Here is a 12,045-nt window from a genome sequence, read left to right as displayed (position 1 = left end):
GATGAGAAAGGCATAGAACCTGTTGAAAATCTGTTGATGCATGCTCAATAATCCAGGTAAGTTGAATCAGTTCATCTGGACACAAGTTTGTTGTAGAGATATGTTTCGTCACTCAATCCGAATGACTTCTTCAGTCTGAGCTGGTGTTGAATACCCCAACCTTATACAGTATGCAGTTGATTTGCATAACGACCGATCACCGCCAAATGCATAACAATGGAACTGGTGATCAGGTCTATATGAAATTCACAATGACCATTAATTACAATGGCTATGTGTGTCTTTCACACATGATTGGGGTAACGCTCCAATGACGGCGTTGTATGATGGTGAGAGATGTACTCTCAGGCCCCCTCCCCGGTTCAGAGATGGTCGTTCCCTCTTCACGTAAATGGCCTCTTTGACTCCACGTTCAAACCAGCGTTCCTCCTTGTCAAGGATCTGCACATCTTCATCATAAAATGAGTGGCCGCTGGCTTGCAGGTGAGTGTAAACCGCAGAGTCCTGGCCAGAAGAGGTCGATCTTCTATGTTGGGCCATCCGTTTCGCCAGTGGCTGTTTAGTTTCCCCAATGTACAGTTCCCGGCAATCCTCCCGGCACCTAACAGCATACACTATGTTACTCTGTGTCGAGGAACCCGGTCCTTAGGGTGAACTAATTTCTGGCGTAGCGTGTTCTGGGGTTTGAAAGCAACTGAAACACGGTGTTTGGAGAATATCCGTCTTAATTGTTCCGATACTCCCGCCACATACGGAATCACCACTGGTTTGCGCTTAGTCCGCGGTTGTTCTTCTCCTCCCTTCGATCCACTGGAGCTGTGTTTGGGCATTTTTCCCGCTTTTACGAATGCCCAGTTGGGATAACCACATTCACCCAGGACCTTCTTGACATGAGATTTCTCTCTATCCTTGGCCGTAGTGTCTGTGGGGATGCTGTTCGCCTGGTGGTGCAGCGTCCTGATGACTCCTAGTTTGTGCTCCAAAGGATGATGGGAGTCAAACCTTAAGTACTGGTCCGTGTGCGTTGGTTTGCGGTAAACATTTACTTTCAACCGTCCCCCATCTTTACTAGCAATTTCACAGTCTAAGAAGGCTAAAACGTTGTTGCTTGCATCCTCCCTTGTGAACTTGATGTGTTTGTCCACCGAGTTGATGTGGTCCGTGAAATGTGGTACTTCCTCTAATTTTATTTTAACCCAGGTGTCGTCCACATATCTGAACCAATGACTCGGTGGTGTCCCTGAGTAGGTCCTTAGTGCCTACTTTTCCACTTCCTCCATGTACAGGTTTGCAACAATAGGTGAGACGGGGGACCCCATAGCACACCCATGTTTCTGTTTGTAGAACTGTCCTCTGTACGAGAAGTAGGTGGACTGAAGACACAGTTCTAGGAGTGTGCACACCTGGTCCGTGCTCCGGGTGGGGTCGCCTTGTAGTTTCCTACGGACCACCTCCACTGCCTCAGCAACCGGAATGCACGTGAAGAGGGATGTAACATCATACGAGACCATGATGTAACATTTTTGTAACAGCAAAATTCAACCCCTTAGCCAAGATGTCTTTCTCCGCTTGTGTGAGTTGTCTGTCCGACAAGTTCTTCACCCACTTGTCCACATCACCAGCGTGTGTTTGCCCTTCATTCCTCTTTCGGCCATCCATGGTCTGTTGGTGTTTCTGTCCTGCAGCAAGCAAGTAAAACTTTTTTCGCTGCCTGGTTTTTGACTTTTCATGTTGTCCTAGACGAGCCTTCTGCGTGAAGTTAATCACCTGCTGGAGAGTGGGCTCCAATGACGGCGTTGTATGATGGTGAGAGATGTACTCTCAGGCCCCCTCCCCGGTTCAGAGATGGTCGTTCCCTCTTCACGTAAATGGCCTCTTTGACTCCACGTTCAAACCAGCGTTTGAACGCGATGTAAGTCTTTGTACAATCTGCTCCTCTCTAGTTTTTAAGACATCGATTGTGAAGTTAGTTTGTCTCACCCGTTCATTCAATGGACTGGGTTAAAATAAAATTAGAGGAAGTACCACATTTCACGGACCACATGAACTCGGTGGAAAAACACATCAAGTTCACAAGGGAGGATGCAAGCAACAATGTTTTAGCCTTCTTAGACTGTGAAATTGCTAGTAAAGATGGGGGACGGTTGCAAGCAAACCAACGCACACGGACCAGTACTTAAGGTTTGACTCCCATCATCCTTTGGAGCACAAACTAGGAGTCATCAGGACGCTGCACCACCGGGCGAACAGCATCCCCACAGACACTACGGCCAAGGATAGAGAGAAATCTCATGTCAAGAAGGCCCTGGGTGAATGTGGTTATCCCAACTGGGCATTCATAAAAGCGGGAAAAATGCCCAAACACAGCTCCAGTGGATCGAAGGGAGGAGAAGAACAACCGTGGGCTAAGCGCAAACCAGTGGTGATTCCGTATGTGGCGGGAGTATCGGAACAATTAAGACGGATATTCTCCAAACACCGTGTTTCAGTTGCTTTCAAACCCCAGAACACGCTACGCCAGAAATTAGTTCACCCTAAGGACCGGGTTCCTCGACACAAACAGAGTAACGTAGTGTATGCTGTTAGGTGCCGGGAGGATTGCCGGGAACTGTACATCGGGGGAAACTAAACAGCCACTGGCGAAACGGATGGCCCAACATAGAAGATCGACCTCTTCTGGCCAGGACTCTCTCACACTCACCTGCAAGCCAGCGGCCACTCATTTAATGATGAAGATGTGCAGATCCTTGACAAGGAGGAACGCTGGTTTGAACGTGGAGTCAAAGAGGCCATTTACGTGAAGAGGGAACGACCATCTCTGAACCGGGGAGGGGGCCTGAGAGTACATCTCTCACCATCATACAACGCCGTCATTGGAGCGTTACCCCAATCATGTGTGAAAGACACACATGGCCATTGTAATTAATGGTCATTGTGAATTTCATATAGACCTGATCACCAGTTCCATTGTTATGCAATGGGCGGTGATCGGTCGTTATGCAAATCAACTGCATATAAGGTTGGGGTATTTAACACCAGCTCAGACTGAAGAAGTCATTCGGATTAAGTGACGAAACGTATCTCTACAACAAACTTGTGTCCAGATGAACTGATTCAACTTTGTGAACCTGTTGAAAAGAAAATCATCTCTGCAGCACACCATAAATCTGGCTTTTATGGCCACTAAAAGCCTCTGTTGGGTAAAAGTGGTAAGACAGTCTGCTTGGAGTTTGCTAAATGGCATGTATAAAACAGGAAGCCAGGTAAGGTAATTGAGTGACAGATAAATGTACCCAAATACAGTAAAATATTTATATGAAAACCTATTACTGTGTTCATGCCAACTCAGACTGGGACAACAGTTTTAGTCTCGAAATATCCTTGAGTAGCTCACACAAAGTTCAGACAAAACATATAATTAGTAATATATATTTTTTACACTAATCTTATAGAGATGTTTCTTTAACCGAAACTGGGCAATTTGGGAAGGTTTAGTTTTTCGCAGTATTGCCTTTAAATTGTTTTAGCTTAGATCAAATGTTCAAGGTAGCCTTACACAGACTTCTCACACAAAAACTGCTGAAATTTTGGCCCTTTTCTCCTGACAGAACTGATGTAACTGACTCTTACACTTTGTAGTAGCCTACTTTTTTTGTAGACTTCTTTGCTCAAATATGCTTTTTTAGTTCTGCTCCTAAATTTTCCGACTCTAAAAAGTAATAAACTGGTACTGATCATTTTTCAAACCCGTTTATTTAAACTTTTCAGAAAATGTTTTCCTTACTAATTAAAAAGTTAGCTAGCTATTATACAACCCAAATCAGAAAAAGTTGTGACAGCATTTTTTATTTGCATTTTCCATGCTGTCCCAACTTTTTCTGATTTGGGGTTGTTATTTACCAAGCAGTATCTACAGTTTTAATCATTCAATAACCTGTAGCACATCACACTGGATATAAAGGTGTACACACCCTGTTAAAATGACAGGTTTTTGTGATGAGATAAAAATGAATCATTTTTCCACCTTTAATGTGACCTTTAATCTGTACAATTATTTAAAAAACAAACTAAAATCTTTTTATTTTATGACAGCATTCAGTCTTTTTGTATAGGAGCCTATCAACATGGTATATCTTGACTTGGCAATCTGTACGCCTCCTTTTGCTATAAGATGCAACTGAATAAATGTCAGGGAAAATCCTACTACAACAGCTGAACTTTAATCAGTCACTCACGTTATTTGATGGCGGATGTGTACTACATCTACTACTTTACATAAGTTTGAATGTGCTTGGATAAAATAGCCACATCCTCAATTATTTTCCCCTCTAAATGATTTTTTGTTTTTCAATTGATTTGCATTAATTATAGCTCTCATACTTGTAAATAAATCTGTAATTATTTATCTTGGTCTGATTTTCATACATCACAAAAATGGCATTTTAACATGGGTGTGTAGATGTTTTATATCCACTGTAAGTTTATTAGCAAAAAATACGTTCAGCTTTTTGTAATAAACAAATAAAACAAGAACAATGCAAATATCTTGAGCCAATAAATTTCTCCAAATGACACAAAATGGCAATTCTGGGACTGCTGCCCCTGAACAGAATCCCTCATAGGAGCACACATTTGCAAATTAGGTGTTGTCTCAAGCACACCTGACACAACTAATCAAGGGTTTCATTAGTTGCATCAGGTATGCTCAAGATAAAACATCAAAATACCTGGACTGGCTAGAGGTTTGTTGACTATGACATTGAATTGTATGTTAGAAATATGCCTTTTTTCATCTTTGGCAAAAGATGAAACAAATTGTAACATACTTGTCTGACCACAGAACACATTTCCACTGTCTTTTGGTCAATCTCAGATGGCTTCGAGCTCAGAGAACTCACCAGTGTTTCTGCTTACAATTAATATATGGCCTCCTCTTTGCATAATACAGTTTAAAGTTGCATTTCTTGATGCAGCGGTAGACTGTGTTAAGTGACAATGATTTTCCAAAGTTCTCCCAAGCCCATGTGGCTATGCCCATCACGGTAGCATGATGGTTTCTCAAGCAATACTGTGCTTGATGTTCACACACACTCTCAGCAGCGGTTTCCACCTTTGGCCTTTATGCACAAGACTTCCCTTGACTCCTCATGATCTTTTCATGATATTATGAACTGTAAATGTTGAAAGACTCATATTCTTTGCAATCATACACTGAGAATCATTGTTTTTGAATTGACTGACAATTCTCTCACAAAGTTTGGCACAAAGTAGCAAACCATTACCCATCCTTGCTTGCACAGACTAAGGCTGAAGTCTATGTGGAACCTTCAAGAACAGTATTATCTGTGTAGTTTTTATTGTATTTTTAGAAAGTGTCCCATTTCTTTATTCTGGAAATAGGGTTTGTGCTAAAGATGTTAGTCCTAAAGGGGTTAAACAAATAAGACTGTAGTAGTCATTAAAAGTGGCACTTTGTGTTGAATTTGAAGAAACCACTTGTTATATTAGTTGTGTTAAGCTATTTGTTCTAATTTCATTAGTTTATTGCAAACAGCTGGAAGTTTTGTTGATAAATCCAATTTACAACAATTTACAATATTTTAATTGTAACTGTAAAAGTAGTACCACAAAATGTATTACCTTTAACAAAAATCTTTATTGAAAGAATACACCATTAGTTGATTACAAGTTTGCTTTTCACAGGTGATTGTTCCGATGCATCACATTGGCCGTACAATTAGGCTTCACAACACATGCATGCAGTCGGATCAAATTATTTTTCTTGCTGTGTGCTTCACAGAATATGTCTGAAAATAACACTCACAAAAATAAAACTCCATATCATAAAACAGTCTTTGTTAAATAAATAAATAAATAAATAATACAGTATTGAAAGAACAGCTTAAGTCACAGTATATGTCAGAAAAAGGTCACAAGTGAACAAATCAGGCACACCATAATATGACAGAAGATCCGAATTATTAGGACAGGCAAAAAGCAAAAATACATATAAAGATCGTGAAAACCAGCATTTGTGTACAATTTACAGCACTGTAAGTATGTTATATATAGCGTTCTACTGTATAATGAGGATTAAGACAGAAACCTGTGCTTAATATGGATTTTGTATGGAACATTCAGCAGCAAAAAAGACCAGCTGAAGTTGCAATGTAATGTCATTAGCCTTCGTCCTTGCAGGTTTTGCAAATAAACACTGGGATATGTAGTTAATCACTGTCCAGGGCTGAAGATGTAATCAAGAGCCTGTCTCTCAGCTGCAGCAACATTTGGGTGCCACAAATCCACGTTAAATATTACCCTTGGGCCATCTTCAGCACCACCTAGATGGGGAAAGGGAAGTTCATTGCAGTAAAATGTTTTAAAATTAGGACTCTAATTTTAGTTATGATCTGGACAAATGTTATAAACTAAAATACAAATAATTATATAATAATAACTAAAACAGAAAGATATAGTCATGTGAAAAATTTAGGACACCCCATGAGAACCTTTGTCTTTTTGAACATATTTAAACATTATTTAACATTTGAGCTTTATTTAAACTGTACTGAGAGATGGAGCTTATATAACTATATATAACAAAAAATTACTTTTAAACACAAGTTGTAAAATGTAATGAACAAAAATGGAAATTTATTGTGAGGAAAAAGTTAAGACACCTCCACATTTACAGTGCCACCAGAAAGTATTCACACCCCTTCACTTTTTCCACATTTTGTTACGTTACAGACATATTTGAAAACTGATTTGAGTATAGTTTTTTTTTTTTTTTATCTACATGAAATAGCCCACAAAGTGAAAACATGTTTTCAGACATTTTTGTAAATTTATTACAAATGTAAACATTTAAACATAATAGGTACATAAGTATTCACACCCATGGCTTAATATTTTGTTGAAGCAACTTTGGCAGCAATCACAGCCTCAAGTCTTCTTAGGTATGTCTGTACAAGCTTGGCACACCTGTTTTTGGGCATTTTCTCCCATTCTTCTCTGCAGATCCTCTCAAGCTCAGTCAGGTTGGATGGGCAGCGTCTGTAGACAGCCATTTTTAGGTCTTTCCAGAGATGTTCAATTGGATTCAAGTCCGGGCTCTGGCTGGACCACTCAAGGACATTCACAGACTGCTCCTGAAGCCACTCCTTTGTTATCTTGGCTGTGTACTTTGGGTCATTGTCGTGTTGGAAGATGAATCGTCGCCCTAGTCTAAGTTCCACAGCACTCTGGAGCAGGTTTTCTTGAGGAATCTCTCTATATTTGGCTGCTGTCATCTTACCCTCTATGCGGACTAGTCGCCCAGTTCCTGCCGCAGAAAAACATCCCCACAGCATGATGCTGCCACCACCATGCTTGACAGTAGGGATGGTGTTAGCCAGGCGATGAGCAGTGCCTGTTTTTCTCCAGACATGACGCTTGTAGTTCAGGCCAAAAAGTTTTTGAATTTTGATTCCTCTGGTCTGAGAATCCTTAAGGTGCTTTTTGGCAAACTCCAAGCGGGCTGCCATGTGCCTTTTAGTGAGGAGTGGCTTCCATCTGGCCACTCTTACCATAAAGGCCTGATTGGTGGAGTGTGTTAGCAATGGTTGACCTACTGGATGGTTGTCCTATCTCCACAAGGGAACACTGGAGCTCTGCCTTAGTGACCACTGGGTTCTTGGTCACCTCTCTGACCAAGGCCCTTCTTCCCCGATTACTCAGTTTGGTCGGGCGGCCAGATCTAGGGAGGGTTCTGGTGGTTCCAAACTTCTTCCATTTCCGAAAAACGGAGACCACAGTGCTTTTCGGTCAATCCGGTCTCGGAGGTCTAAAGACAATTCCTTTGACTTCATTGCTTGGTTTCTGCTCTGATATACACTGTTAACTGTGAGACCTTTTATAAACACGTGTGAGCCATTCCAAATTATGTTCAATCAAGTGAATTTACCACAGGTGGTCTCCAATCAAGTTGTAGAAGCATCTCAAGGATGATCAGTGTAAAGTGAATGCACCTGAGCTCAATTTTGAGCGTCAAAGGGTGTGAATACTTATGTACCTATTATGTTTAAATGTTTACATTTTTAAAAGATTTACAAAAATGTCTGAAAACATGTTTTCACTATGTCATTATGGGCTATTTCGTGTAGATTTTGTAAAAGAAAGCTATACTCAAATCGGATTTCGAATATGTCTGTAATGTAACAAAATGTGGAAAAAGTGAAGGGGCACTGTATTACTACGTAAAATGTCTAAAATTAGAATCCGGTGCACCACATCAGCCGCAATGATTAGACCATCATTAGAGGACATTGGAGTTTTATTTAAACCTCAGACATTAGTTTGGTTTGCTCTTGATTGTTGAAGTGAGTGTTATCACCATGGTGAGATCTAAAGAGCCTAAAGAGCCTTCAGAAAGAAAGTTGTAGATGCATATGAGTCTGGGAAGGGATTTAAAATGATCTCAAAACAATTAGAAATCAGCCATTCCACTGTCCAAAAAATAATTTACAAGTGGAGAACATTTAAAACAACTGCCAACATGGCCAGGTCAGGCCGTCCTAGCAAGTGTAGCCCAAGAGCAGACCGCAAGATATGTAAAGAAGTCTCTAATAATCCTAGAATGTCATCACAGGACCTACAGCTAGCTCTTGCCACAGTTGATAGCAAGGTACATGCATCTATCATAAGAAAGAGACTGCACAAGTTTGATTTTCATGGGAGGTCTGCAAGGAGGAAAACCTTGCTGTTAAAAAAAACATCAGGGCAAGACTAAAGTTTGCCAGAGAACACCTAGACAAAGACCAGGACTTCTGGAACAATGAGCTTTGGACAGATGAATCCAAAGTTGAATTATTTGGGCACAGTAACAAAAGACATGCTTGGCATTTGAGCACAAGAACCTCTTACCAGCTGTAAAGCATGGAGGTGGAAATGTCATGGTTTGGGGCTGCTTTACAGCAGTAGGGCCTGGCAAGCTGTATCAGAGGGTGCTTGAGGAAAATGTAAGACCATCTGTCCAAAAACTCAAGCTGAAGCAGAAGTGGACCATGAAGCATGACAATGACGCAAAACATTCCGATAAATCCACCAAGGAATGGCTCAAAAGAAAGAAATTGAGAGTTCTGGAATGGCCAAGTCAAAGCCCGGATCTTAATCCTATTGAGATGCTGTGGGGTGATTTGAAACAAGTTGTGCATGCAAGAAACCCCTCAAACCTCACACAGCTGAAGCAATTCTGCATGAAGGAGTGGGATGGTAGATGGTTATAGGAAATGTCTAATTGCGGTTATTTCAGTCAAAGTGGGAAATACCAGCTATTAGGGCATAGGGTGTCCTAACTTTTTCCTCACAATAAATTTCCATTTTTGTTCATTACATTTTACAACTTGAGTTTAAAAGTATTTTTTTCAGTTGTATTTGTTTAGTTGTATAAGCTCAATCTCTAAATACTGTCACGTGGGAGAAAGGAGGACTCAAACGCAGAGATAATAAAACTTAAAGATCTTTATTTTTTATTTAATAAACAGAAATAAAACAGGAAAACAAAAAACCCAAACTAAAAAACCCGATCGGAACCTCCGACGGAAGCTGCCGGTGAAACCGACAGAAAAAAGGCAATAAGGAAAACTAAAAGAGAGCGGACACGAACCCCGGTCTTTTGGGTGGAAACCGGGGACTTAAATACCGCGCCAACCAGGCACGGAATGAAGTTACGCGTGAGCGCAGAAAGCGCTACTGAAATCGGCAGCGGAAGCTACAAGCTCCGCTGAGCGTTGACCCCAGCACAGCGGTAGGCTGGCGGGGGAAGTGATGCGGAGCGCACGGCTTACGGTCGCGGTGACAGGGGCACTCCGATCTAAAAAGGGGAAAAAGAGACAAGCACAGTTAGGAAGCTCCACTCGCGGATTCGAACCGGGGTTGGTGGCAGACCGGCCAAGCGCTTAACAAAGTCGCCACCCAGCGGTTACCGAATCCAAATATAATGTTCACTATGAGATACTGCAGCAAGGTAACACCAGCGCCACACAGTGGTCCGGTGCGCACCCGCTAAGCTAATGGCTAACGAAACAACAATAGGCAGTTCAAAGACTGCACGGCATCGCACCACCCTATTTCAATGAAGACGAAAGAAAAACCTCAATACCTCAAACCTTGCGGTTTCTACATGCCCGAATGGCCTTATGCCACCAGGGCTACCACCTAAGGCTACGAAAACGGCGTGGGCGAGCTACCACCGGCAACAGGAAACAAACAAAAGGTGCGACACCCGCCACTGTGTGATGCTGGCTTAAATAGTCATCACCACAGCTGCGGGTGATCAGCCCTAATTGGTGACCCACTACTTATGGCCTTGTTTACTGAGCTCTGTAAGACCTGTTTCGCTGGGAACCCGGGGCACGTTCACCAGCTACTACAGGCTTCGTTATAGAACCCCCTCCTCTAGGGACAGCTCCTGAGGTCCCAAGACCCGCAGCTCGGTTCCGTCGGAACTCGCGGATCAGTTCCGGGTCCAGGATCTGGCGAGCCGGTACCCATGAACGTTCCTCAGGGCCGTAACCCTCCCAATCCACCAGGTATTGGGTGCTACCCTGAACCTTCCTGCTATCCAGCAGTCGGCGAACCGTGAAGGCAGGGGCACCCTGGATGATACGAGGGGCGGGGGGTTTGGGAGGGGGTAAGACTCCCCCGCACATAAATGGTCGGAGATGGGAGACATGGAAGGTTGGATGCACTTTCATGTGGGGAGGAAGCTCCAACCTATACGTCACCGGGTTTATCCGCTTTACCACCTTGAATGGACCAATGTACTTGGGTGCCAACTTGTGTGGGGCACCTCGAACGGGGAGATCCCTCGTCGAGACAAGTACTCTTTGGCCAGGCCGGAAGGTAAGAGCCGGCTGCCGCCTGCGGTCAGCCTTGCGCTTCATGGAGCGCTGGGTGGCTACAAGGGCCTGCCTAGCTTTCCGCCAGGCGGCGCGGCAGCGGCGGACATGAAGCTGTACAGACGGGACCGCTACCTGCTGCTCCTGCTCAGGAAAGAGCGGCGGAGGGTACCCGAACTGAGCTTCAAACGGTGACATGCCAATCGCCGAATGATGCAGGGTATTGTGAGCAAACTCTGCCCACATCAGCTTATCCGACCACGTGGTCGGATTCCCTGCCGTCAGGCACCTGAGCATCTTGCTCAGATCCTGGATCAGCCTCTCCGACTGCCCGTTGGACTCCGGGTGATACCCGGAGGATAAGCTGACCGTAGCGCCAATAAGTTGGCAAAAGGCCCGCCAGCACTGGCTTACAAACTGCGGGCCCCGATCTGACACAATGTCTGATGGGACCCCATGCGCTCTCACCACATGTTGCAGAATGATTTGCGCGGTACCCATGGCGGATGGCAGCTTGGGCAGCGGAACAAAGAGGCAAGACTTGGTGAACCGGTCGACAATTACCAATACAGCCGTGAACCCTCTGGACTTTGGCAAGCCTGTCACAAAGTCCAGGGAGATGTGGGACCACGGTCTAGCAGGTATTGGTAACGGATGAAGAAGGCCCCTTGGGCGTTCTCTGGGGCTCTTGTTCAGAGCACACACAGAGCAGGTACGAACAAGATCACGTACCTCATTCTCCATCCCCGGCCACCAAAATCTTCGGCGCAACAAAACCAGGGACTTAGTCACGCCTGGGTGCGCCGCAAACGGGGAAGCATGAGCCCATTCAAAAACCTGACGCCGTACGGATGAAGGTACGTACAGTCTGTCAGGAGGTCCCCCATCGGGGTCGGGTTCGGCCCTTTGGGCGTCCCGAATGACCTTAGAAATGCCCCAGGTGACTGGGGCCGCTATCTGGGTCGAGGGGATCACGGGATCAGGTCCGGTCTCCGACCTAGTCGGCTCCCACTGTCTAGACAGGGCATCCGGTTTAATGTTTTTGGATCCCGGTCTGTATGACAGTGTAAAGTGGAACCTTCCGAAAAATAAGGACCACCGGGCCTGACGAGAGTTCATCCTCTTTACTTGTTGGATGAACGACAGATTCTTGTGATCCGTCCAA

The 12,045-nt window shown here is 43.9% G+C and overlaps 1 protein-coding gene and 1 pseudogene across 3 annotated transcripts in view; one reads left to right on the top strand and one right to left on the bottom strand.

Annotated features, from left to right (window-relative positions):
• The window catches only part of LOC134300319 (uncharacterized), a 28,504-nt pseudogene extending 25,317 nt beyond the window's left edge, over nt 1-3,187 (top strand).
• A 2,449-nt stretch (nt 3,188-5,636) lies between these two features.
• asphd1 (aspartate beta-hydroxylase domain containing 1) overlaps nt 5,637-12,045 on the bottom strand; it is a 60,361-nt gene continuing 53,952 nt past the window's right edge. For 2 of the 3 annotated variants that reach the window (XM_062985088.1, XM_062985087.1), the window contains exon 6: nt 5,637-6,341. In XM_062985088.1, the coding sequence (XP_062841158.1) occupies nt 6,232-6,341 (110 nt within the window). In that variant the 3' untranslated portion in view covers nt 5,637-6,231. The remainder of the gene's footprint in view (nt 6,342-12,045) is intronic. The other variant, XM_062985089.1, reaches the window with a different exon arrangement.

The sequence above is a fragment of the Trichomycterus rosablanca genome, chromosome 22, assembly GCF_030014385.1.
Source record: "Trichomycterus rosablanca isolate fTriRos1 chromosome 22, fTriRos1.hap1, whole genome shotgun sequence".
Taxonomy (NCBI): domain Eukaryota; kingdom Metazoa; phylum Chordata; class Actinopteri; order Siluriformes; family Trichomycteridae; genus Trichomycterus; species Trichomycterus rosablanca.
Note: the sequence above shows the minus strand (reverse complement) of the source record. Positions and strands in the feature narration are given on the sequence as shown.